This window comes from Nothoprocta perdicaria, unplaced genomic scaffold (genome assembly GCF_003342845.1).
Source record: "Nothoprocta perdicaria isolate Ctin4 unplaced genomic scaffold, notPer1 scaffold_6, whole genome shotgun sequence".
Taxonomy (NCBI): Eukaryota; Metazoa; Chordata; class Aves; order Tinamiformes; family Tinamidae; genus Nothoprocta; species Nothoprocta perdicaria.
This window is the reverse complement of record NW_020455865.1, coordinates 849,350-877,276: the sequence shown is the minus strand read 5'-3', so window position 1 is coordinate 877,276 and position 27,927 is coordinate 849,350. Positions and strand designations below refer to the sequence as shown.

The 27,927-nt window shown below is 52.1% G+C and overlaps 1 protein-coding gene across 1 annotated transcript; it reads right to left on the bottom strand.

The window, feature by feature from the left end:
* Positions 1 to 8,267: 8,267 nt before the first annotated feature.
* Positions 8,268 to 24,057, bottom strand: NR6A1 (nuclear receptor subfamily 6 group A member 1). Its single transcript, XM_026049533.1, has 8 exons — positions 23,757 to 24,057; positions 20,803 to 20,858; positions 18,523 to 18,680; positions 17,406 to 17,630; positions 16,754 to 17,008; positions 11,666 to 11,787; positions 9,590 to 9,742; positions 8,268 to 8,810 (listed from the first exon to the last, which is right to left on the bottom strand). The coding sequence occupies exons 1-8, from the start codon at positions 24,055 to 24,057 to the stop codon at positions 8,722 to 8,724; spliced, it is 1,359 nt and encodes a 452-aa protein (XP_025905318.1). The 3' UTR covers positions 8,268 to 8,721.
* Between the last annotated feature and the right edge of the window lie 3,870 nt (positions 24,058 to 27,927).

Genomic DNA, 27,927 nt, shown 5'->3' with positions numbered 1-27,927 from the left:
GAGCAATGCACACCATGAGCAATGCACACCATGAGCCATACACTCTGCAGGCAATGCACACTGCAAGCAATGTACACTGCCAGCAATGCACAACACAAGCAATGCAAACCATGAGCAATGTACCCCATGAGTAATGCACACCATGAGCAATGCACACCATGAGCAACAGCAACACACGCCATGAGCAACACACACGGAGTTTTTCTCTGTGTGTGATGGGTTGAGGCCAGGGGGCACTTGGGCTTCCCTGTCCCGCCATGGGGCTCCGGTTTCCTGTGAAAACAGGAGGTGGGTGAGTTGAGGCCCCAGGGTGAGAGGCCAGCGCCCGCCGCCTCCCTGCCTGCTGCCCTGGGGATTTATTCCCCGTCCGGCACCGCGCTCCCGCTATCCATCATCACCGTGCCACAGGTCCTAGGAGAGGAGCCGCTAGGGCTTGGCTGCAGACACAAACAGGGCTGCGATGGGGATGAGGATGGGGAAAGCGACCGGGATGGGGATGGTGACAGGGACGCTGTTTTCATCTTACTCTGCAGCTGAAGGGGGGACGGGGCGCGAAAGCCGCTTTGGCAGAGGAGCTCGGCCCAGAGCGGCGGCTTCCGCCCCGATGGCGARCGATTATCAGCCGGGTGCCAGATGTTCCCATGCAGTGCCAATGTCACAGAAAACACATCTCCGGAGGGTTCAAGGCCCCCAGCGGCTGGTGTGCGGCGGTCCGTGGGGTGGCRCGGCGGGGCGGCTGCTTCCTCTGCCGGACATTGTTCCCGGGCCGCCCSGCCGCGTGCCGCGTGCCTGCTATTTTTTGAAGCGAGGTGTTTCCCGGGGTAAATGCGTCCGCATCGGCCTTGGGCGCCTTCCTGCGCCCAGGCCTGCGCCAAGGCCACAGCCCCAGCACTGCAGCACACGGGACCCTGTGGCTTGGGAGCACTGCGTGGGAACGCGGCTGCGGTGCCGCCGCAGGCTGCAGCGGCTGCTCCCGCCCCGCGCCAGCCACGGCTGAGTGCTGCTGGATCGTGACATGCCAGGCCAGAGATGGCTGGGGGCAGCACCATCCCCATCGCTGCACCGGGCACAGACCCTGCTCCTGCACTGGACCGGAGCACCGGGGTCTCCATTGCCAAGCTACGGAGCTGCAAGTGCACGGCCCTGGGGGAGCATCCAGCGTGCCAAGCTGCACCGGGATGTGGAGCTGCACTGGGATGCAGAGCCGCAGCAGGGTGCAGCGCTGCACTGGGATGTGGAGCTGCACTGGGATGCAGCGCTGCACCGGCACATGTAGCCGCATTGGCCGAGCAGCGCTCGTGGCCCGTGGGCAGCCCTGGTGCTCTGCAGCGCACGGCTCCCCCCAGGCCTTTATCTCCTTCCCACGGGTTATCGGCAGGGGCCCGCGCCACGTTCCCGGAGCGTGCCGAGCCGGCGGCAGGTGGGGCCGGCCCTCCCATCGCYGCATCCTCCCGCCCCGAGTCCCTGACTCCGGGGCCGCAGCGCTGGCGTCGCCGGTGACATCGCCTTGCCCCCGCATTCCCGCGATGCTGCAGCTGGAGCGCCGCAGCGCCCGCCCCGGTGGTCCCTGCCGGGGGGGCTCCCGCGCGGTGGCCGCGGCCGGGACGCAGCCGCTGCTCCCGCTCGCTCTTGGCAGCCGCGGCAGCACTCCGGGGTCGTGGCGACGGCCTTTTGTTTACTACTGCTGCGGGTGCCGCGCTTCCTCCAAGGATAAGGGCTCTCCAGAGGGATCTCCGCCGCGGAGGGCGCGGGCGGCRGGGCTCCTCTCCCGCCCACCCTCCTCTGCCGCAGCCGCCGGGCGGGAGCGCAGCAAGGAGCCAGCGCCCGCCACAGGGCCCCGCTGCCGCGCGCGGCTCCGGCGCATCCCACTGCGCCCRAGCTGCCTCCAACGCCGCCCGTCAGGCACCGGGAGCCCCGTTTGCACCCGCGCCAGCCCCGTTTGCAGCCCCGCTCACAGCGGCCCCGAAAGCAGGAGCTGGGATTGAGGGCGGCCGTGCGCACGGAGGACGGCTCCTCGGGTCCGGCGTGAGGACCCATCAGGCAATGGGACACCCRCGGGTGCTGGGCGTCCCCCTGCACCCCGCGGACACCCCGGCGGGCGGCCACGCGGCCCCATCCCTCCCGGGAGACGCCGCAGCCTTGGGAGCGCCTCGGCGAAGGTCGGGAGCGGGGCCGCGGCCACCGGGCTGACAGGCGCGTCGCCCGAGGCCTTGGGCCGTAATGTATGCTCCGCRCAATGTTGACACTAGTGATCCACCAAAGATCAGGTTAACAAGTTTGACGCGGGTGACAGCGTGATTTGTTCCGCGCCGGCTCTGGATTCATACAGCCGCTGGCCTTCGGCGATAAACTATTGCACGGCGCGCGCGAGGCGGCCGCACTTGTCACCCGCTGGCGGGCGAGATGAAAAGGGGGCAGAGCTCTAATCAAAACACGGCGGTCAGCGGAGGTTGAGCTGGAAATTAAAACGTGCTGGTACTTTTCCCGTGTGCGTCTCAGTGCCSGGGCAGTCCCTACAGGGGCTGGACATCCTCTGTGCCCACCCGGCCCCTCGTGCCTGCAAGGTGCCCTGGCGCAGGGACAAACCGGCGGCCGTGGGGGGAGCAGCGGGAATGCTGCAGCCGTGAGCGCCCGGCGCAGCAGGGACGGCAGCCRCCAAGCGCCGGGAGACGCGGGTGGCCGTGGCAGGGACCGTGCACCGGGATGCAGGCAGGAGCGGGATGCGGGCGGCTCCAGGCTGCGGGCAGRGAGCGGGATGCGAGCAGGACCGGGATGCAGGCAGGGTGGTTGCTATGGCAGAGCCTTCCCAAGTCTCCGGTTGCCAAGGGAACAGCTTTCCCTGGCCAAGGGGAGCCAGGGGCTCCCAGCTCCGGTTCCTGGGGTGCTGGGAAGGGGCCTGCGGCTGGCGGGGACTGGAACCCTCCTCCCAGCGCAGGGCGGTTGTGCGGCCTCGCGCCAACGGCCCCCACACCCAGCGGGGCCGGGACCCTTCCCCAGCCGCCGGCTTCTCCAGTCCCGGCGAGGCCGCGACGCAGCCGCGGGCAGGGGCTCCTGGAGGGGAGGCACGAGGAGAGACGAGAGCGGCCGGGCTGCGAACACGTCACGTTTATTAGTTTGTACAGCTACACTCGCTAAACATGCGGTCAACACTTATTGGTCACATTTCCACAGGTAGTCAAGTCGCAGAGTGGCAGAGCCGGGGCCGCCCGCGCGGCAGCTCCCGAGGCGCCGGCGGCTCCGCAGGCGACATCCTGCTGCCCTGATGAGCGCCAGGGAGCGCGCGGAGGAGGAGGGCTGCGGAGGGCAGCGGCTGCGGCGCGAGGCAGCGCCGCTCCGGGCCCGCGGCCACGCGCACAGCGGCGCGGACCCCGTTCACAGGGGCCCCCACACCGCAGAGCTCCCGTCTCCACACGGTCCCTTGGAGCTGATAAACAGGATGTCACACGAGGTAGTTTTGTTATGGAAATTGAGTCAATAATGTTATCAACTATTACAAGACATTTTATAAATTGAAAGAAAACAATGAATCACAATAGGCTTTGTTAAGGTTGATCGTCATCTGGTTCCAATTTTTGCTTCCATTTGCCCTTGGGGGTGTTTTTCCCGCTGAGCCTCGCTGCTTCTTTCATGCCTTGTTGGAGGTTCCTGCGCGCGGCGCCGGCCGGCCCGCCGGGCGCACACAGCCCTTCCCGACACCCCTCGCAGCTCCTGCCAACTGCGGCTGCACTGGTGTGTTYACCAAACACCGCGAGTGAAGCCACCTCCCGCCACCCTGTGACGGGCAGGCTGCACCGCCTGGGCATCCAGACCTCCAACTTGTGCGTACCGGATCAAGGCGGCAATGCTGCAACTGCTGCCAGGCTGCGGCACGGTGAGAAACACCCATTTTACCCCTTTCCAAAAGCACCAAGCGTAGCAKGCGTAACACCAAGGCAGAAAGATAAGGTATCGGCCAAGTGGAAAGGAGCACGAATCTGCCCCAGCCCTAGGCTGCCTGCAGCACAAATGCCCCGTTGCCCAAAGCGAGGGCATTTCCCACCCCAACACCCACGGGAGCAGCGCAGGAGTCACCGTCACCGCCACCGGGGAGGCACCAGCGGCCRGCTGAGTCCCTCCAGCAAAACCAGAGGCTTTCCCCCAACATCCCTATCCAGAGAGTTCATTCAGATTTTAACAGTTCTCCAAATAGGTCATGAAAGAAGCAGCTGCTGCAACATCAAAACTAGGGTTTCTCTGGGTCACATTTTAAATACTTATCCCTGAGCTTCTGTGTGTTGCAAACAACACACGGAGAACCCAGAGAAACACCACAGCTTGACACTGACGGCTTGTGAGTAATCCTCCATTTACACATCATCTAAAACTTAAAAATTAGCTTCATACTTAAACTAGTTCCCCCGGTTTCCCCCTTTCTCCTGCCTTTCACGTGGCAGGGATGATTGCCGCTTATTATCCTGAGAAATACAGAAATAACAACATTTTCACAGACACCAAGCTTCATAGCTTCAAATCAAAACCAAGGAAGAAGAAAGAATGAACGGTAAATAGCACATTCACAGGAGAATTCTTCTTTTTTGTTCTACGAAAAAAGTAATAAAAGAAATTCAAGTTTTGTTAAAAAGGTTGGTTTGAAGGACAAGACTTAATCTGGTTAATGTGGGCTGGCTGCGCGGCTGTTGTGTGCGAAGCCCGAGGAGCGGCGGGGAGCGCGGCCCGGAGCAGCGCGGCCCGGAGCCGGCCGGGAGCGCCGCGGGAGCGCCCGGACCGTGCTGCCCGGCAGCCCTTCCGAAGCACCAAGTCCTGAAAATTCCTGCTTGCTTTCCYGGCCCTGTCTGCTCTTCCAGGCTTTTTCCAGGCAATAACCCCGAAAAGCTCTTTCTGGGCACTGGTCTTTTGGAGCAGCAGCTAACAGGCTTGGAAAACTCTCTAAGGAGCCAGAAAGATCCTCTACGGTGCAGAAAACCTGCAGTGCTGCCACTGGCACCTTGCTTGCACACAACAGAGGGGGTTTTCCATGGCCCTGCCTTCCCCATTGCCCAGCGTGTCTGCACRGATCATCTGGAAAACCTGTTTTCCCTTTAGTCTATCCTGCAGTGTCCCTGCAGGCTGGAAAAGCTCACAGTTCAGGACATACAGACAAATCCAAGGCTCCCCTGTGCCTGCCGAAGCCTGTGAGGGCCGAGCTGCTCCCCGAGCCAGCGGGAGCAGGGCAGCGGGGCCCGGGAACAGCACGCTATCCAAAACGGAAAGCGGGCAGGGGCGATGCCGCGGGAGCGAGCGCCGTCCCAGCCGCGCTGCACGGGGCTGCGGCGCTGCCTCCTCATGCACGGTCTCGACCCAGYGCGGCACCCACGGCGTCTGGGTCAGAACCGGCCTCTCCGAGCCCCCTGGGAGCACCAACCGTCTCCACGGCAAGACAAGAACCCAGCGCGGACGGGCAGGACGCAGCCCCGCTCRGCTGGGGCCGCGGCGGCGACGTGCTGGGGCTGCGACCCCACGCACCCTCCTCGGCAGGGCCCTCCAACCGGGAGCCAGAGCGCTCCAAAATTTATCTCCCAAATCCCCGTTCAGATTAAAAGTAACTCTTCAGCTTTCCATTTGCACCAATACTGTGAAGGAGAGGAGGGGGTCAGGCAGCCAATTTATCTTTCAAAACGGGGATAAAAATTGACTTGTCATGGCAGAAAATTCTACCAAAGACTATTATTGTTGATTGATTCCTCTATGACAGAAGGTCAGATAAGCAACAGCAGATAGATACCAAAGATAATGAACTTCCCCCTACTAGCATTAAGCACAAATAAAATATGAGTCCCTGTAAACTGCATGTTACGTGAAGAATGGAACAAAAATTCCAACCTTTCCAGGGTGTCCTTCAAACCAAATTCACAAATACATCTAGTGACTGACCTAACATCTCTACATTTCTATCTATATTTCTACCTTCTCATAATACCTGAGTTTGCAATGCAACACATTCACTTTACCCTGTTTAAAAAATACAAGTCATTAGAGGACTTGGTGCAGAAGATATTAATAAGGACTGTCCAGCGAGACAGATTCTGGTTTGGTACGTGAGCTTCCTTACCTGTACGTTCAGCAAAGCTCTCCTACCCCCTACAATAGAACAGTTATTTGTAAATGGATATTGCTGCCAATCAACCTTTACAAAATTTGGATACACAACAGAGAGTAGAACATTCCTGTCCATTCATAATCACAAATAAGCTTAGGGTTTTTAGACTCTTGGGAGTCTATTTTGGCTAAACGCAGAGTACCTTGTAGATGCTTCTTGTTGGGTATTTGGCAATTATATAACCCCTTTTATGTACACTAATTAAAAACTCTTACTCATTAACAGATTATAATAATTCAGTAATTGTAGAATAAGATTACTCCTATGCAAGTTAACATTCCCTTGAGCGTATAAAACATCAAGACAGAAGATAACCCGTAATAAAAAGATCATATGAAGCTATTTGAAAATTAATGTTAAAAACTGAGAAATACTTTCTAACTTACAAACAGACATACTAAAATCTTCCCATTTACACCTGAGGTATACACTGTATGCAGAAGGCTTTCCTGAGAAATATGTGCTTGTCTCATTTTACAATCAGAAAATAAATGAGATTTACAGAACTAACTTTGCATTTGTGAAGCTCTATCCAACTGATCCACTGCTGGTCCCAGCAGCGGTTACCCGTAACATCATATTTAAATAATGAAAAATGAGCAGCGTGTGGACTTTTAGGAAAGGGAGAGCAYCAAGCTGGAAGATTCCCAAGCAGAATTACAAAGAACGCAATGCTGCCCTGGGGCTACATGGTTAGTCAACAGTATGTCCTTAAGGGTAAGTTTAAAAGGAGCCCTCAAGGTCTCTGCAGGAGGAGCAGGCAGCGCTCGCTACGCAGAGTAGCTGCTGCCTAACCCAGAGATGTGCCAAGCGAGCGGGATGCAACGGCCCTCGGGCTGCTACCAAACGAACGCGCTCCGGCGTGCAGGAAACACGGGGAAGGAAAAAAGGCTGTGGTGAATGACATTCCTGTCCTGTCCCCCGCCACACGGATTTTGATCTGATACCAGCTGCAGTACTCTGAGGAATCCCTACTCTGTGCCATACGCAGCTGCTACCGGGACAAGACWAAGGTAGCGACCGGTCCCTCCTGCACTGGAGGAACAGGACTTGCTTCCCAAAGCAGTTTAAAACAGCATTCAAAAACTTCTTGACTAGCCCTAACTCATTACATAAAAATCAGGTTCACTGTTAAGGATGCAGGGAAGAAAATTCAGCCAGGGCGACACAGCTGCCTAGAAGAATGACTGAGTCTTTGGGAGTTAATCCTCAATGGAGGAGGTTAGAGGAATGGTATCTCACCTGACAGCATCACCACCATGAGCAGGAGATAATAAGGACACCCAAGTCTAGATCAACACCAGTGCTGAGCAGTTGCTCAAAGACCTAATCAGTAGTCATCACACCAGCAGTGTGATGGTGTGGAGTTGCTAGGTGGAAAATCCAAGCCTTCTAACACTTAGGGCAAAATAGCCTACCAAGTGTTGTAGTAATACTAGTTTTTCCTGGTAAAAAGGCAGTAATTCATCCTGSTGGGATACCACTATGAATCATGCATTCCCTGAGTCCAGCAGAGAAGGCCATGACAGAGGATCCTGGAGTCCCTTGTCACCGTTACACATAACTACAGGTAGGTTAACAGTTCCCAGAAATAGGCTGCTTGAGACTGCAATTCTCCTCAGCAATTAGGTATCATCTTGGGGGAAATACACTGAAAGGGACAATCCTGCCTCTTCTCTATGTATATTTTCTTTTGCTATTGTGAACCTAAAAAGCATGTCAAGGAAGTGATGAGAAGTTATTTGCAGCCCACTTCATTTCTACCAACAAGGGCCCCTGTTGCTGGGCTGCCCTGAGCGGCCCCTGGGCACGTGCCAGTGGGGCTGGGCTTGGGGCAGGAGCTGCTCCAGCCTCCCCAGCATGGRAATCCTCTCGGGAGCCCTTCTCAGCTTTCCAATGCTACAATCTTCTACGTCAGCACCCAAGGAAACTGTGCACATGACCAGCTGCACCCAAAACCTGACTAAGGAAAAGAAACTAACTGTCTGGGCAGACCTTTCCTTCTTCTCCATGTCCTGCTTTTTGTTGTTGTTGTTGTTGATTTTTTTGGTATTTTTTTTTCAATCAAAAAAAGCTTGGCACTTCTCTAATACCCTTCTCCAAAATTGTCCATTTGGGATGCTAACAGCTCTGTCAGTGAAGTGAGGCAGCTTGCTCTCTGTGACAAATGCTTTCGTATACAAATCATGGAAAGAGCAGTGCGCAAACAGCATCTTCTCCTTGAGGTAGTCTTAGTCATCTCGGTCCCCGGTCCCCAAAATACAAAAGAACTAACCCTAACAAACACTGTAACATTAAACATCTTCACATTCTGTAAACTGCTAGGGAATGCATCTGCTGCACTCCTACAGAACCATGTGCATTGTGTTGAAGATCATACATTCAACTCTGTCGTGAAATAAATATATAGGAAAAAGAGTAAAAAAACAAACAAACAAACAAACAGGTTCTTGCTACAACAGCAGGGGCACCCGTTGCCTTGTCTCAGCAATTCCCCACTGCCTGGATCACATTTCCCCCTCTCCTCGTGAGCCGGGTCCCTGCCTGAGGCATCGGAGTAAGGCACGGGCCGGGGGCCTTTGGGCTCACTCTTTGCTCACGCTTGTCTTGCAGGAATGCAGGACGGCCTTAAAAAGAAGAGGCAGCTGCTCCAAGGGGACATTCACCATTTTTCCTGTTAAGAAAGAACCAGAATTAGCAGCCACTCCTGAGCTGGGTTGCAGACACCTCAGCTGGCTACGCAGCAAGAGACCGTTTTACCTTGAACCTCTCTGAGAAACAGTTAATCATCCTATTGCTACATTAGACATTTGATATTCATTTGGACACAGCAGGATTTATTATTTACCAAAATGAAAGCTAAATAAATGGGCAAAGTCAGACCAAAAGGATTTCTCCACCATGGAGCTGTTTTTCTACAAGCTGGGAAAGACGACCCGCCACCTCTCCCTAAGCTCCCTGCAATCTCCATGCGTAAATTATGGCAGTTATGCTGTGATTATTATCTGGTCTGTTACAACAGAGTAGGGTGAAGAGCCCTGACATGGGCAGGCAAATATCACCCCCTTACCATAAGATCCAGGAACAAAGGATGTTTTAACAGGACCAGGCCCTTCAGACACAGCTGGTGGCACAACTCAGTTTGAAAACTCCCCTGTAGATTTCAGCTGCCCTAAAGTCCAGCTGAGCTGAAACCTCTAAGTTGGGGTCRAAAGGAAGAAACTAAATGGACAATCCAACTAAAGTGCTTAGGAGTATCTTCACAGCTCGCAAAAGCCAGTCTAGTGAGTGAATTATATGACCTTAAAGACAAAGGAGATGCTTAAATAGAGAAAGGTCCCACGTAGGTAGACAAGTTGTCCACGAGACTTTATAAATAAGGCCACGTTTCTTTCAAAAGCAAATGTCATAATTTTCACATGATCCCACTGGGATGAGAGCTCAAGAAGTTACCTGCAATGTATCGTATCTCTGGCAAACACATCATTAAATCCGGAAAGCGGTTTGGCTGATGTGGGTATTTGTACTCTGTGAAATCCTGGCACACGTACCAATACCGCTTATTCAACTGCTCCAGTTGGGACGCATTAGTCAGACCCCTGATGTCTGAAAATAAACATGATTAGAATAATGAAAACACAATGAAAATATCAGAACAGCAGCAGACTCGCACTCACACTCATCACCATTTCTTCAGGAAGGAAAAGGCATTTCTAAACCTCTAAACTGGGTCACTGCTTTGAAGAGGGACTTCAAGTGTACAGGTACAAGGAGATTCAAGTTTCCATCTCCTCTCCCAATATACCCATATTACAGTATGTGGGTACAAGACTTCCTTCCAGAAAAGACATGGCCAAGAATAGGCAATGTCCTAAGCTGCTCATCTTCAGARATCAATGAACTCTTGGGGAGATAACAGCTCTGGCAACCTTAAATCCCTACCTGCCTTTTGTAAAGTAGCTGTATGTCAAGGCTTTAGTCCTTGCACTGGCTTCAACATAATATTTCCTCAGACAGAAACATGTTGATTTTAGCTATATCATCTTGGCTGAGGAAAACGTTCAACTCTATAATACCAGGTATCATCATATTTCTCCCCATCTGCCTATGAATTATATCGTATGAGCTTTGTAAAACTTGTCAAGTTCTTATTTTAAAATGTAGCTTTACCAATGTCAAGCAACGCRCACAAAGGAAAAATGGGCATTTCTGAGCTATGAGAAGGGCAGGAAGCCCCGTTGCCGCATTTCAGCATGATCAATGACATTTGCTGCTCGGTGTCCTGGCAAGGATCCGGCGCGGGCAGGAGAGGCAAACGCTGCGACCCTTGCTGCAGGCTCCCTCTTGTAAGACAATATGACGGAAGAGRCATTCATCTACTGCCCAAAAGCTGACTTTTAAAAATAATTTTCAGGTATTTCACATAAAAAATTGCAAGCTTCAACTAAAAATAAAAGAAGACAGGAAGTTAATGAAAATACATTTTGGAAAACAATGGAAACAGCTAAAGAAGTGTATTATCCAGTGTCAGGAAACTGTCCAGGGAAGCAAACCGGAATCTCAGCCCCGGGCACACATTGAAGTGTCAGCACTATCTCTTGGTGAAAATGAGTGGGGGAGGAGGGAGTTTTCAGCACTTTTTCACAAAGTACAACTATCCTCCACAGTATGGAAGACTTCAGAGACATTCATTTCCAGAAGGACTACTGAACAGCACCAATCTGGCATTTCCCTTTCAACARTTTTCTTCATTTGGGCACACACAGCACACAGAGAGATGCTAAGAGACCCCAGATCTGTCATCACAGCAGTTCCTGGAACGGGTCGCAGCAGCACACGTGTGGTTGAGGAAACCCCCGTCTGTCCCAAACTATTTCAGTCCAATAAATCAGTTAAGAAATGATCAAAATTGCAAAATTGTTGAAAAAGCAATTTGCATTTTATTTTGCACTGACTTTACGGATTTTGAAACATCCAGGGCCTTGCAACAGGCTGGACTGCCAGCTTCAATCTGCTGGCTAGTCCTTGGGGACAGAGTCCCCAACCAGGCAGGATTCACTGCCTGCAAAGAAATACTTCRTTAGTCATTACTTTCCACTTTTAGAAGTCAGCATCAGGCACAGGGAAGTGTACTGATGAACAATCTGAACAGTAGGAATCCAGCAAGGCATAAATCATGAAGGGAAATGCTTTAAAGAGTCAGTAAAACTCTAAAAAATATGGAGAATCAGTAATACAAAGCCATTCTGAGAATGAACAAATATATTTTTCAAAAAGGAACTTTTGAAAGGTCCTTGGAAATAAGGTCATGCACATAATGGTTTTGTGAGYATCTTAGTTAACTGCCTAAGCAGTTACCTAACACGAGAGTGTTTTTACATGACACCTCCTTGATTGGAGAGGATTGCTAGAGCAGCTGGTAAAAACCTAGTTACCCTTTCTCCCCTTTTCATCGGTGTAGCCAAGATTGTTCAGACTATTTCAGATCATTTCACCAGTGCGATTGATTCCTTCCTTCCATTTACTCACCTTGATTAAGGAAGTTAATGGCTTTCATACACGCATACTCCTCGTTGCTGACCTTCAACTGGTTGAACTTGCGAAAGAGGTAGATCAAGCGCTCCATCACCTCCATCCCCTCCTCACTGAATCTGGAGGGCAGAGATCACACATCGATTTATACAAAGCAGAGTCTCCATAAGGCRGGCAAGAGGCTTACGGAAATAACTGGGAATAACCTCAGGAATCTTAACATCTTGCACTAGAACCCAAAAAGTCCGTGTCACATTGCTTCAGGCCTGCTGGCATCATTGGAGAAAAGCAGAAGTAGAAAGTAAAACCACTCGCTACAGACTTGACCGCTACAGACTTGACTGCTACAGACATTTTAGCAAAATAAAGGTTTTGAGCATAAAGCTGTCTCTTGGTACTGTTTGATGGAGCCTGAACAGTGCTCTWGAATTAACACTGGTTTAAACACCGAGCAATTAGACAGCCCAGGTAGAGCAGTGTTTTCCACGTCATTATCCTAACGGGAAGGCAAGGGAACCCACCCTCCAAAATTCCCACCAGTGACTACTGGTAGAAGCTATACTCCTGTGCTGTAATTACTTATGGCCTGTGGTTACGGTTTGTGAATCTGCTGGGGGCAAGAGGTACCATGGCGAGGACGGGGTCCTTTTCTCAGAGCAGGATGGCTACAAATATRAATAAGTATCACAAAAGTGAAACCCTGAGTTATAGATTTAGTGCCTAAGCAGACTCCCTGCTGCTGCTCAAGTAAGGGCACACTGTGCCCTCTGAAATTTTCCCCCTAAATGGGGCATGCAGGATTCATCCCACTTCATAAACGCTTACGAAGACCAAATGAACAGAAAGCCAAGCGGTGCTGAGAGCGCGGGTGTCACGGGCTCTGGGATCTGGAAGGGCAGGTGCACCAGGAGCTGGGCTGGGATCTGGAAGGTGCATCAGGAGCTGGGCTGGGATCTGGCAGGTCCATCAGGAGCTGGGTGCCCCGAGGGGCCCCTTCCGTGCGGAGCTCCCGGCAACTCGGGAGGCTGCGCGCGTTTCCGTCCGTACGGAGCAGGTAGACGGGCAGCCGCCGCTGCAGGGCTTACAGCAGGCGATAACAGGCCCGTGGGGGAGGCTGATGCCCAACACACAGTAATAAACATCTAAGGAGCTTCAGAGACAGGAGCAGGGTGAGATCTTTCCAAGAAAGCCGTCAGCATGGGAAGTCTGCTGGAAAGGAGCTGCAYGTTTCTCTGTGAGCTGCCTGCGTGCCAAATGAGCCTGGTAACAGGAATGGGAGGGTGGCAGAAGGTGCACAGTCTCCCCGAATCCCATGGGAAACAGCCCAGTGGAGGACTGGCAGTGGAGAACAAGGTGGTCAACGCAAAGGGAGAGAGGCTTCTTTGACAGGGGCCATGTCCTGCTGGGGCATCAGCGAGAGAGAAGTGGCACAAGCAGGAGCGGGGAGGGAGCAGAGATGGGAAGGCACCCAGATCCACGCTCCCGCACCCAGCGTTGGGCTCCAGAGAGGTCCCATTGTGCCAATGACCAGTGATGGGCTCTCCTGAACATGCTGTGCAGCAGAACAGCGGTGTGAAAGAACCTGTGCGTTGCATAAGCACTCAGAAGTGGGACAGAAGAGCCCTGGCAAACTTCAGCTGCATTCTGGCATTGTGCAGTACAAAGAGCGAGAGCACAGGCAGAAAGGCGGCTCTGAATAGAACAAAAATAGAACCTTTTTCACTGAATAATACCTTATTTTGGCATGTATGTTTGTTTACTTCAAAGTTATTTGTAAAATGCACGGTGGAGTTTGGCCCCAGAGAAGTGAAAACAAGCTATTTGAACCTCGGGTCAGTTCTTCAGGAAAGTAATATTGCTGGTGATGAAAGCCTTGTCGGCTAATCTAAAGTTGTACAAGTTTTCATGCTCTCAAGTTGACATTAAAAATCTTGCAGGTGCAAGATTGCAAAGCTCAAGAAGTTAATGAGCACAAAGACCACTCAGTCGTCTGTTGGGTTTAATTGTTTTTAGAGCATGCACATTTTTACCAGCCACTCATCACTTCATAAATCCAGGAGAGCTCTTCTCTCATTCCTGCAGTTGAACTGTCTTACTTTTCTGTGCATACTTTCCTCCCCCTTTCAAACAAAGCTGTTCTGTTTTTCACAGCCCTATTTCTTCTCGAGGACCGACTCCTCCACACACTCTTCCTCGCAGTTTACACCAGCAAGGCTCGGGCTATGAGTTATCAGGATTAGCTCAGGAGGCGGGGGAAGGGACGCGGTATCCGAAGGGTGTTGGGGGAGGTCAGGAATCTATTCATTTCAAATTCATCTACAGAAAAACAGCACACAAGGAAGAAAACATTTGATCTAGGAGGCCAGCAGAACACGTAGCCTGTTGTTAGAACTGATTAGAGCCCTGGTGCCCACTGGGCACATCAAACGAACATCAGTTTGCAATCAGTATTAATTGATGCTGGCACTCGCCAAGGAAATGGAGGCTCTTGAAGGCAGCACAGGAGTCAGGCGCCTCTCTGCAGAATTCCCTTGGGATTTTCAAGGAAAAAATCCCTTGGGATTTTCAAGGAATTGGTCCCAAAGAAGATAGAGGATGATACAGCTTTTTAAGAGAATCTCCTTTTCAGAGAGCATAGGAAAGATTAACACTGATGTACTGTGCCGCTGGCGCACACAGATATTTATGTGTGTGGATTATGCTTATCCATGGCTTAAAGACAACTGAAAGACCAAAAGGGACTCATACAGCTCAAGATCTCTCATCTGTGCAACTTCCCACTAAATGGACTTTTTGGTCTGCACTTTCCCATTTTACTAATGACAATTAATGATACTTGAAGAGCTAAATGACAAAAACAGATTACAGGAAACATTCTGCTACTAAGAACACCTCTTTCAATCTACACGCACGGATCTTCTGTGAAGGACTTTCCAAGCTACCAGCTTTGAATTGCAGCTTCTGAAGGGCCAGGATTCCTCTTTTGTCTTCTTGTTTTACCTCTCGCTCATATTTATCACAAGCCCAAAATGAAACAAACACTTCTCCTCCGAGGCTCTGACCAGGACAGCATGAACAAAAGGAARGATGAATATAGGAACAAGCGTTACTGTGTTTTCCTATGACCCTTAATATTCCTCACAGGAGCAGCACCAGATGCTCGGTGAATGGGCAGGCAGAGCAGGGCCGTGTTTCGGAACCCACCCTAGGAAATGAGACACCTGGGTCCAGTTCTCGGCTCTTCCACCTCCTTCCTCTGCCATCACTAGCAAGTCAGCCTGGCTGCGCCTCTGCTCCCAGGCAGAAAAATGACACAGGAGTCCCCAGCGTCAGGGCAAGGTTGTGAGAACAGAGGCAGGAGAATCCTCAAGGCCTGGGGAGATACTGAGGACCGGAGCAGGGTTCTAAATCTCTGCTCATCCAATGCTTGGACTCCTTAATGACCGGCAAAGCTGCCCACCTAGCAAGGCACGAGCCAGAGCAGCGCAAGTATTAAAAGGGGAGGTAGGTGGCACGTTAAGCAAATCGTACCTCTTTTGTCAYAATATTGCGAGTTTATTACCAAAACAAGGCTCTGCCTGGCATCAGGATGACAAAGGGGAAAAGAAAACGAAAAAAAAAGACAAGACCAAAATGATAAATGAAAGGCGGGTTCTCCAGATCATCAGATAACACAAACTATGGAAAAAAGAAGAGCTAAGTTGCAACACCCTTAAATTTATGTAATCAAAACAATGACATTGCAATTAATAACATGGCATTTTGTTACTAAAGACAACCAGCTTGGGAACAAGCTTTCCACAGGCACAGCCGATTTTTAACTAGGACCTTCCCTCTGCAGCTGAGTCTTATATGGGTTGTTTTATTTCCACTCGTGCTGGAGAGGGGCAGCAGGCCCTGGGAGAGGCCTCCACCAGCTTTAATCAATTCTACCAACTTTGATGAAAGAAATGAGCTCAAAAGCAGATTTAGAAAACGTATCAAGGTTTCTTAGAGATGGCTCTGGAGCAAGTTCAGGAGAGCAGCCACGCTCCCCGCAAAGCGGCCAACGCAATCAGCCACTGCAACCAGGAGGAGGAGGAAAACAAAATCACCAGTCTCCACAGAAAATACAAACTGAAGTCAAAGGATCAGGGTGAAAAATATTGTCTTGTCATTTTTCTAYGTATAATTCCAAATGAATACTTCAAAACATGATTTATGTGTGGCTGTCTTCTCACAGTTTGAGGATGAAGGTAAGTAAATCAGTTCAGAAATCCTGCATTGAGGAATTCTAGCACCAGTCATCATAAGGAGGTGACATTTAAATCCTAAATTTTTGTCTTAAGTTAATGCGCAGTTGAAGAAGGACAAAGATTTCAAATTATCCAAAATAATATTTTAAAAAAGAGAATGTTTAAACAAAAATTTCCCTCTAAATCCAGATATGCCAGACTGATGGCAAACGCACATGGGTTTTTCTAAGAAAGCCTATACAAACACGATGCATCTTCCACATGTCAGAATGGCAAACGCCTGTGTTTTGAGTCTAGAGCATAATTTTCAGAAGTGCTGCGTTGACATGAGCTTTGGRTACCCAGCGACATCAGAAAATCAACGCATGATATTAAGGATTTACACTTGAGGCTTTGTAAATGCAACCTCACGAGTTCATTTGAATGAGGTCTGCAGTGATGAGTCCTGTTGGTGATAAAGAAGCTATTACCGTAGAAGCAGAGCAGGAGGCACCCGTGGTGCTCCAGGAAAGGGGAGCGTGTCCCACGCAGCTCTCCTCCAGCTGCAAGAGCAACAGGAGAGCTGCGTACGGTCAGCAGAGCCCTGTGGAGGGGTCAGCTCAAAACAAGTATTGGAAGACCCTCTTCTCCCTTGCAAAAGAAAGCTTTTATTCAACATTTACCAGACATGGCCAGTCATGAATTCTCAAGGGTACTTTATAAGCATAGAATAATCCTTCCTTGGATATAGACGAGGAAAATGGGAGCGGGTTAAGTGACTCGTGCCGGGAGAYGTGGCTAGGCAGTCCCAGAAAGGTAAGGCAGCCGGGCTGCCCGCCCGCCGTGCCGCACGCGCCGCAGCCCCGCTCACCTGTGCAGCTCGTCGTCGGAGGGGGAGTACTTGGAGGTCACGTCTGCAAGGTCACCGAAGATCTGCTTGCTGTAAACCGTCAGCGAGGAGAGCAGAATCAGCTCCTGCCACGTGGAGCTCAGCAGGCAGGTATAGTCCTTGATGGAGAGCTCGCAGAAGAACGGCAGCTTCTTGATCCAAGCAATCTGCCTGAAAAGCAATTCATCCGCCAGGCGGCACAGCAACGCAAACAGCTCTGCCTGAGTCACTTTATACCTGCAGGCACAGTTAATAGGAAGGCATAAAAATAATTAACAACATCGAATGACATAGTCTGACAAGGCACTTGAAAAGCAAGGAAGGTGTCTGAGGAATTTATCTTGCCGGCCCGAATGGCGGGGCGCGCAGTGTCACCTGGTGGCAAGCGCGGTGAGTGCTGGCTCCCTGGCCGAGCCCACGCACCAGCACTGCCTGGGGCAAGAAGCCCCATCTCTGCCGGCCTCTCAGAGCTCACACGGCCCCTTGGTGATCAGCCTGGTCCCCGCAGTGCGCCCAGCAGTGCCGGTGCCAGCAGCCTGCGCGGCATGAGCTGCAGGAGCGCGGCCGCACGGAGGCAGCCGTGCCCGAAGCGACCGGCCGCCCGGAGTCGCGCGGCCCCGCCGGACACACTCACCCGTCTTCAATGAGCATCGGAGTGCCAAGCGGCTCCAAGTCCTCAGCCGACACCAGCTGATTGATGAGACTGTGCGACTGGGGGTCCAGGCTGCGCGTCTGCGGGGGCATCAGCGCCGAGTGCGCGGAATAGCTAAAAAGGTGCGGGAGGTACTGATAGTGCGTGGACACCGGCGTCCCAATATACTGATCCCTGAGTGCGGCGAAGCCATTCAGCTCCACGGACCTGCTGGAAAAGCAACAGCTCTTTAATATCCAAAAATATCCTGCCACTAAAATGTGGCTCGGTCAGAAATGTTAATAAAAATAGAACAAGAAGCAAAACACAAAATGAAAAATCCCTTTGCATCTGAACTCTGCAATGGAAATAATTGAGCGTGTGTCGACTGCATGCCTTGTGCCTGCACTGCGCTCAGCCTGACCTCCTTGCTAGCTCCATTTAACGTGAAGAGCTGCAAACTGCTGCTTAGCAGCCATTCCTAGCACAAAAAGAAATCCAAGATTACATTAAACACTTCCATGTCTGCTTTCTTAAATTTAGGATTGTAAATTAAGTGCTTTTATGCAAAGAGTAAACACAAATATCTCCTTATTTAAAAAGACATATTTGGGAGTACTTGAAAGCAAACAGAACACAAGTTTCAGATTCTTGCTGCACTTAGAAGCAAATGTGAGTCAGAAAGGCAACACTAAGGATAACTGACCTTAATACAACACTACCAATTAGCCACCTAAATGAGAAGTTTATTTCAAAATCTTTGTATGGTAGAAAAAAAAGGATTTTATACAGAATGAACCCTAAAGTTAACCAAGTTCACATAATCTGCAGAAAAAAATCAGTACAGCTTGGAGGATTTATTTTAAATATTAGAGTTTTAACTCAGTATTGCCTTCCTTTGGTATTTCCTCATGAACAGTTCACCTCCCAGTTCAGATTTATTTTTTTAATTCACTGCGTGTCTGTCGAAAAAGCATCTGGAGATGTAAGAATTCGTACTGTGCTCTATCTAGGCAAACATACACCGATGGTCTATTTTTCTACATTAACCCAACGCATCATCCAGGGAAATATGGCCAACAGAAGAACTTGAAACTGAGGGATGTGACAGAATTCCCACCTTGAAGATGGAGTAGACACAGGTGAAGGCTGGTTGCTCTCAGAAACTCCATTCCCAGGGGAACTATGGTCACTGTCTCCGTTGTTGCTCCATGACATGTTTGCTTCTCCCTCAAACTCTTGTCCAGACATGATTCTTTCAATCTCCTCCTCTGATATCTTGCAGATACAAAAGCATTATAGTGAGTGCCAGGCTGCTGCTTCAGCTGAGAACCAAGCAGGGCAGAGTGTCCCTACACAGACCCCTCGGCTGCGCTGCCACCCTGAGCGACTCGCACCACATGGGCAGAAATGCTTCGCCATTCCTAAAAAACTCACGTCTTCCCCCCCCTTACATTTAATAACATACATGAAAAATCCTATTTACAGCAAACCACAGTGACCTTCAGTTCCAGTAGTACAACTGGAGTGACAATAACATAGCAGCCAGTAATGGACATGTGAAAAGATAACATCAAATATACACACGGCAATGAGCCATAAATCAGCCAGTCACACACGTAAGAAAACCGGCAGTAATTGAGCCAGTCCATTGAAAACATCACTCAATACTYGGCAGAGGTAAGAGGCAGAGTAGGCTTTGGTTTGATAAAGCAATTGAAGAAAGGCAGTGTGATACAGAGAAATTAGTAAGGAAAACTAATAGGGAATTATTGTTGACTGTTCTTCCTCAGACAAGAACCAGACTGTATCTAAGCAAGTAATCGAGCTTCAGATTTAAAAGAGGTAGTAGGGAGCTTTTTTATATAATGCATATAATTAAAAAAAACAGAATTCCCTGCCTCAGGATACTGCAGAGGCCAACAGTACATATAGTTTCAAGAAAGAATTGAATATACATCAGCAGCAAGAAAAATGCAACATAAAGCTTTCTATCATTAATATATACTTTTTTCTTCCGTGCATGTCCCCTAGGAAGGGTGTCTCTGCATGTAAAGACCCCGAGTTAAGGGGTCTTAACTGCAGGGAGCGGAGTGAACTCTAACCATGCTTTCCAAGAGGCATAAAGAACCCAGCACTGCTTTGACGGTTCATTCCAGGCTTGCAGAACTGTCAGGAGGACGTACTGGAGTTACCCAGGTACAGAGCCTCAGGAGCAGGACAATCAAACAGCCTCCCCACAGGACAGGGAGCTGGTGACATAATCTACAGCCCAGCACTGACCTGCCGCACAATTCCCCCGGCTCCGCGCGGGTTTATTGCGGCCACGCTGCCCGCCGCCGCCGGAATTCGGTCAGCTGCCCCGGGATTGAGGGTGTGCTCTTCCCCAACATGCCCACATAGGCTTTAAGAATCACTAACTAACGCTCTTAGAAACACGGTGTTTCCAAACATTAGAAAATGTTACATAATTATTGAGAGGGATTTTTTTTCTTCTTTTTTTCTTTTTCAGTCGAACTAGGTCCCCATGCTGCCCAAGGCAGGSGGCTGCTCCAGCTCCACCAGACCCCTCACTGCCTTCTTATTTAATGCTGGAAACCCTGCTGAGCTGGGCAGAGCCTGAGCACTGCTTGGTGTTTTGYGCTTTCAGGTTTGCACTGGAGCAAGCAGTATTTTGACACAGAGCTACAAAAACGGCCTCTGTGTTATTTCTGTTTTATTAAAATGAACAGTAAACTTTTTAAAGAGAGCTCTTCTAGAGGCAGGCTGGAAATGGCCATCATTTCTCAGGCGTGCAGCACAAGCTATTGTGCTGAATTACCTGGCGTTTTACAGGACAGCTCCAGACAAGCTGCACCATCCATCAGTTTGACATTTACTGGGTGCCCCACTTGCAACAACTTAAGAAATTGCAGTGCAGAGACTGCGAGATTTACTGGGAGCTTTGCAGGGATTGAAGCACTTGCGCTGCTTACAAAGGACCCGCGCTCCCCGGAGCGGCCRCGCCAGGGCAGAGGTTGTTGGTTTGTGCATGGAGCCACCCCACGGCAAGGCACGCGGCCACGGCGCGGCCCCTCGCCGCGGACAGGCCAGCACAGAGCCCTGTTTCCAAACCTGCTCCGCATGGGATGCACTGTTAACACTCGGGGAGAGCCAGAGCCCGCCAGGCCAGCAGGAAGCAGCTCAACAGACGTSGAGAAGAATTTGGAAAATGCACCTCCTGTGCACAGGCCTCCCCCTTCTCCCATCAGGAAACTACTTAACTCTCTGCTGCATGAGCAGAAGCTGCTTCGCTCTCCCCCTTGCAGAAGCAGGTTAGTCCACGCATTGCAGAGGTGTGTGCAAAGCTCGAGAGAGCAACGACTGAAGAGAACCGCGGGAAGTGGGTGCACGTGCTCACCTGGACAGGTCCAATGCTTTTGTTTCTGCCTCCTGGCATGCCATCCTCTCTGATTGCTGAAAGATACAACCAAACACTGGTTAGCAGCACTGCTACTCAGTATCCCCAAACAGATAAGACAACACCCACTAACTTGCAATAAACAAACMATCTTGAGAGACTGATGTCTCTGTTCAAAGCCATTTACATAGGAACGCCCCGCGCTCTGCAAGGCGCTGCAGGGCTAGAGCACGTTGCACTGTGACGCTGCCCACAAGGGGAACAAAGCTATGGGCATTACCCACGGAGCTCAGTACTGATCCTTGGGATCCTTGAGTGACAGTGGAGGCAGCAGCAAGCCCTTCAGCATAATTAATTCTAGGTGTCTGAGGGGAAAGCGGTGTCTCCCGCGGGACCGTGGGGCACGGAGCGGCTGCCGGGGGAGATGCCAGCAGCGCTGGGCAGGCCCATGCCAAGTGGACACATCACTCCCAGCCCGCGCATAGCGCAGGCCTGGAGCCGCCACCTCTGCTGCTGCAGAGGGCAAAGCCCCTAAAACTACTGCAGAAAATGAGAAGGAGACACTTTCCCAAGCAGGGTGCGTGCAAACAGCTCTTTAAACCCCGGGTACTAGGCTAGGCTAAGCAGTGTCGCTGCAAAAAGGCACCTAGTTTCTAAACAGAGAAGCTGCACTTTTTAAGGCTCTTCAAGCCATTTCCAGAAAGCTTCACTGAAGTTCAGTCAAGAAGATTATCCAAAGGCTTGTTTCTGTCTTCCTCTTCCCTCTTTTCTCTTTATTAGCAGAGAAACTTTGCAGAAGAAGAGGTTGTTTTTACGGTTTTCAGCTGTTCCTTTTGCTCTTCGCTTGCCGGCCAAGTCCCTCCTATGCTTATGAGGTCACAGCTTCTTTCCCACCACGGCTCGGGCAGACTTGGCAGGAGGCTCGTCCCAGCTGCACAGCGACCTTGCTGCTGCGGCTCCGCTCCCCCTGCCTCGACACGGAGCGCTGGCCAAAGGCGCCCCACAAGCAGAAATGCAGAAAAAAATAAGAAAAAAAAAGCTGTGCTAGGAAAGTCTTCCGGCAGCCACCTTCTTTAACGATTCAAAGGCAAACCCTACCACCTCAGTACAGCAGCAAGTATTTTCACTGAAGTGTCAGGCAGCATTTGTGTCCTGCTCCTTGGACTTCCAAGTGCAACTGCAGCAACTGCTCACTTCCTCTGGCACATCCCTGCCACCTCGCAGGAGGCTTTGGGAAATCTGCCCATAGAAACTTGCAGGTGGGTCTCAATGGGCACTCTGCAGCCGTCGTTTTGATTGCCAGGCTGGTCTTTGCTCTTTGAGGCAGAAGTGCAGCAGTGCTGCCCTGCAGCTCGTGGGGCCGCTCCAGCCTCACTGCCCCACGGCTTCGAGGAGCCGACGGCGCCAGGAGCAGCCCTTGCATGTGAGCCCAGGGTTCAGGTCCACTTGCAGTTTAGCTGCAGTTCCCTGGGGTGAAGGGGGTTGGCTTTCATCAGTCTTCTTCCAGGTCCAGGTGCAGGGCTATTTCTTTAAGATTGGTGGTATTTTTCAAGTACTGGAGGATAAACAAATTCCATTGCTTGTATTCAACTTTCCCCTAGCCAGTTCTATCCTTAAAAAAAAAAAAAAAAAAAAAAAAAAAAAAAGGAAAAAAAAAAAAAGTCCTAGGAATGTGGTATATTTAGTTTAAAAATTATGCATTTCTGCTTTTTCAGGAGTGCAGAGGATTCCCAACTGGAAAGTGCTCCCCAGTCCTCCACTTTTTCAAACCAAGGAAAACAGACTATAATCATTTTCTCCCCTTTCAAGACTAGATTTTAGGTTCAACAGCTCTAAGTTCAGGTCCTGAAACAGACACCGATGCTGGCGAGGGCTCCCTGCGTGGGAAGCCCTCCACACAGGACAGTGCCGGAGCGCGGCGCGCGGCTCGGCGGCACAGGGCCCTCCAGAGGAGCGGCCCCTGCAATCCGACTGCTCCTTCCTGCAAACTTAGCGTTGTTCCCTGCACAAACGGGGCAAGGGACAAGCCAGCATTATCTGCCTTCAGGAACAACACTGCATACAGCTTTATGGAGTAACTTTGAAACCTGATTAGGCAACAGCTCGGGCACAATGACAGGAAAATCTTAACCTAGAACCGAGAAGGGAAAAGAAACAAGTAAACAAAAGGGAACACTGCTGCTTTCCACCGCTGAGCAGCGCGACCCAGCTCCGTGTCTGTGGTGGCTTTACGAGGTGGCCGTGGCCGTGCGGCTGCCCAGCTCCTCCTAGGGGAGCTCCCCACGAGACCCTGTCGACGGCTGTGTGAGGGGCAAGGGCTCCTTGACACCTCTTCCCTTCCCAAGCAAGTTCTGTTTGGTGCTTGGTAGGTTTGCGTGACACAAACTCTCAAAATGTGTATGTTTACTTGAAAAACCCTCTAAATGTACCAGTTGTTCTTTAACCCCCATCCTGAAGCACTTGCAAACAGCCCTAAACACCGTATCAGTCACCGGCTGTATTCCTTCGGGACTGCCATCCTCGTGCTCTGGGGAGGCGCGGGGTAAGGGAGGCGAAGGCCGCAGCGAGCGGCGGTGGTGGGCTCTGCGCCGCGTCGCCAGGCGATGGCACTCTTGCCCCGAGCACGGCCCACGGCAGCCACGCTCCAACGCAGCTGAGTCYGCTGCTAAAAGGGGACCAATGGATTTCCCTCCACACCCTTTTCCACATTGGAAATGAGTCCAAACGGCCTCTCACACCACCAGGAAAGGCCTGTGGACRTGAGCGATGTATCTGAGTCCGGAACTTGCCTTAGGCAAAGGCAGGATGAGACAGACGCGTGTCTAGCGCTTACTTGGAGAGCTGAGCCTGGAAAGGGGCAGGGTAGAGAGGCTGCCCAGCAAGCGGGAGAGCAGAGCGAGGCCGTGCGGGGTGTCCCTGGGCTGGGGGGGCCCGGGGGGCGCGCGGCCGCCTACCTTTGCGGTTCATGCCCATCTGGAGGCATTTGAGCAGCCGGCAGTACTGGCATCTGTTCCGCTGCTTGCGCGACATGACGCAGTTCTTGTCCCGGCTGCATCTGTAAACCCGCTTGTTGCAAATGCTCCTTTTGAAGAACCCCTTGCAGCCCTCGCAGGAGATGATCCCGTAGTGCAGACCCGTGGCTCTGTCCCCGCAGATAAGGCAGGTTCGCTGATCCACCCGCTCATCTGCAAGGCAAGAACAACACCGCAGTGAAGGGACAGCCTGCTGGGGCACGCTGAGCCTTCCCTCCTGCATTAGAGTCGCCTCCACTCGGCATCCTGCACCTGCCCCAACTCCCCCCAGGCATWGAGGAAAACAGGCCCCAGGAGAAGGGGAAAAGTGCAGAGCAAAGATAATACTGGGGAAGGAAAATCCCCAGAGGAGGCAGCTCCCCAGGAGTGAGGGGCCTGACCGGGTGCCCCCCTGCAAGAGGAGGCTGCAGGAGGCGGAGGCGGCAGCAGGGAAGGGTGACGCTGCACGGAGAGTTTCCCGCAGGGACCAGGCTGCGAAAACCCAGAGAACACACGGATAGACTTGCCCCGAACCCTCCATTTCAGACATATCAGCAGGTTTGTGTCTTGCTGGGACAAACGGAGACAAGCAGCGGAACAGGATCCTTCTGTCAGCTCAAGCAGGGCCAGCGAGAGCCTCACTGCACAGTTCACACACCCAGAATCTGAGCCAACATTATTACATGAACRAAAACAAGGTTATAAGCCACAACAACTTGATTTTACTATTCCTTCTCCAAATCTTTCAAAGGCCTGAAAAAAATGTAAATCGTACAACTCCCAGCAACAGGAGCTGTCATATTAAATTTGGTATCGTAAGGCTCTGCCGCTCGCTCTGCGACAGAATAGGGCTGATGCAAAGCCGGGCACGGATCTCGGCGAGCACATAGTAATCTTCACAGACACAGATGTCAACCTGAAAGGAACAAGTAACTGACAGCTAAAGCAACTGACTTAGTTAACCTAGATGTTTGCTCATTATCTTGCATCTACATACGGAGACCCAAATCTTGCTTCACATTAGAAGTCAGCTATACTTAATTTAATTCCAGCAAATTGCACCAGAAGCCTTTTCCTGCAGCAGACCCTTAATACGGGCAAACAGATTGACCCCTCTTGTTCCAGGGGAATCTCTCTGCCTTCCCCTTTCCTCGATACTGTAACCCAGGAATAATCCTGCTGCTTAGAAACAGAGCTGATATTCAAAAATGGACACTATTCTAGCACACTCATGGATAAGCACAAATCTGTAGTGAACTTCATAAGGTTTCCTGTTCAAATATCAAATAATCTTTGCTGGATGATGCCCGGAGATGCTGTTATTTTTATCTACTGGACTTCTGGAGTGGCAGAAGGAAGAAGCCTCGGCCAAGTCCTCTGTAATCCCAATAAACCCCGAGCACTGTGACAGACCCCTGCTTAGCTCCTCACTGCTGCACAACAGATGAGCCCAGCAGAATAAACGAGTCAAACGCGCTGGGATCAGAAATGAAACCAGYCTGCAGTTATTACACAAGCAAAGCAAAAAATGACAAGCAGCTGATTYTGGTCACGAGCAGCTCTCTAGAACTTAAACCCTCCAATACCCATTGGCATCACTCTTTTTATTTATGATTCACTGATGCACCATTAGCAAATTTGCATTTTGCTGTGAATTTTGCTGCAACTGTGTTAAGACCCTACATCAAATGAATGAGCAAGGGAAACACAAACTGTAAGTACAGAAAYATCGGCAGGTTGCACAAGGGCGACCTCTCGCCCGGGGACGCTCGTGGGCGCGGGCAGAGGCCCATCACCCTGGCGCGGCCTCCCGTCCGCGCGGGGCCCGCGAGCGGCACCTGAACGTGACCGTGTCCCYGCGGCACCCTCGCCGCAACGCGCGGCCCACGCAGGGCCGGGACCAGGGGCCGAGAGGGCTCCACGCGGCGCCACGAGCAGGGGCACCAAGGGGGCCCTGCTGCTCGAACAAAGCCGGCGGTCGGCAAGAAGCACCYGCGGGAAACCTCAGGGTTTCGGCATTTGGAAACCGCGCAGGAATCGCGGGCACCGTGGCCGCCYGTGCATTCACCAGCTCTGCCCTTTGCTGCTCTCGCCCCACGCAGCACGAGCTCCTCGCGCAAGCGAACACGCGAGGAAGGCGGCGGGCGAGGAACACGCCGACGGCGCCGCATCGGGAGCGCTGCTCTTCTCGTTTCTCCCCGTGCCTTGCATTTAACCAACTCGTACACGGGATATTGCGGCTTTGTTCCCGCGGCCCATTGTAACGGGGGCCACAAATCAAACAGTTGCTGCTGCAACAAAAGCACTCACAAAAATCTCAACCTCATCTTGAACCCTGAAGATTTTTATGGCTGCTGCCTCCCTCACCCCTCCCCGAAGCGCACTAAAGGGCGCATTGTTCGCAAAGGTCACGGCGGGTTTCATACCACGTTTTCATACAATGCAAATTCTACAGGAATATTAAGATGTTACACAGGAGCCACGGAGATGGTGTGAGAAAGCGCAGGAACAGCCCACTCCTGTTCTGGGCCGCAAACCACTGACACAACACACTTTTTAAAGAGTTTCTTTTCCCCTCAGTAGTGCTGATAACTCTTCTGTGGAAATTCACAAATTTCCAGAAGAAAGCGCTGCAGAAGCCTGTTGCAACAAGCAAGGATGCAGCTTTCCATGCACAGCTTAGGTAATGCATAACACGCCTATGAATTATTACAATGCACTGGGCCGCCTGCTGCTCAGGCTGCAGCAGCACCCGGTGCCCGTGCCACGTGCCCGGCGGGGCCGCACATGTCCCCGGTGTCCCCCAGGGCCACGGCCAGCACAAGGCGGTGCTGCGGGCTGGGTGCCGGCGGTGCCGCGGGCCGGCTGCGCGAGGGCTCTGCTCGCTGCCGTGCTCAACACGGCCCTTCAYGACACCCGCCACCCGCTGCGGCTTCACCTCGCCGCTCTGCTCCYGGCGACATGGAAATTCGGAGCTCTCGCACGTGGACAGCTGCCCCTTGCACACTCCCCTCGCCCCGCGCACTGACAGGCGCGTCCCCTTGTCCCCTTATCTTCCCTAACGCCCCCCTTCCCGTTGGTTCTTAGTGCCAAGGCAGAGAACGGGGCTCAGCGGTGGGAGCGATCGCTGCAAGCCCCGTTCAGGACCCGCAGGGCCCCGCGCGCCCCGGCGCTGAATTGCATTAACCCTCCGCCAGCTAAAACAAAAACATTTGTGTGCCCAGCTGCGAGAGAGGTTAATTTAGATGGACAAGCCTCCCGGAGCCTCTAAGGGAGGGCGGGCAGGGGAGGCTGCTGCAGCCGCCCGCGAGCAGCGCGCTCTGCGGGCGGCGAGGAGGAGTGGGAGGAAGGCCGGGTGCCGGGTGGGAACAGTGCCGGGTGGGAACACGCGCGGGGAAGCTGCATCCGCATCCCCACGAGCGCCTCAAGCGCCCGTGCGCAGAGGGGACGGGCTCCGCGGAGCAGCCCCACTCCAAAGTGGGCGGCAGCTGCGAGCGGCCGGAGTGGGCGCGGGACACGCAGGGGACATGCACGGGACACGTGTGGGACACACGTGGCCGCACGCCTGCACGCCCCTGGCCTCGCCACATCCCCCTACACCCACGGCGCGCTCCCGACCGCCCGGCCCCGTGCCGGCGCCCACCCCTCGCCCGGCCCCGCAGCCCCCCGGTCACAGCTGCGGTTCTCGGGCAACCTYCTCCAGGGCAGCTAAAGGTACAAAAATCCAGCTGTTTGCGCGGTTTGTGCGGTCGCACCACCCGCGCCCTCCAGGACCCCGCACGGGCAATAATGAACAAACCCAAAAAAAGCTTTTCCAGATGGTCAAAGGGATTAGGAAGTTTAAAACATAAACAAATTAAGTCACAAAACAAACTGATACCGTCTAAAGAAATGACGTGACCCCACTTGCTGTTCAAGGTTTGCGATTTGCAGACAGTGCACCAAAAAACGTAAAAGCTGCACTTAGAATAAAGCATGCAAAACAACAACAACAAGGGAACAGTAATAATAAAGCAGCGGCCGGGGCGGCTTCGGGGCCGCTCCCGCGGGCCGGGCCGGGCCGGACCGGCACCCGCGCGGCGCCCCCCGCCCGCCCCCCCGGCCCGGCCCGCCC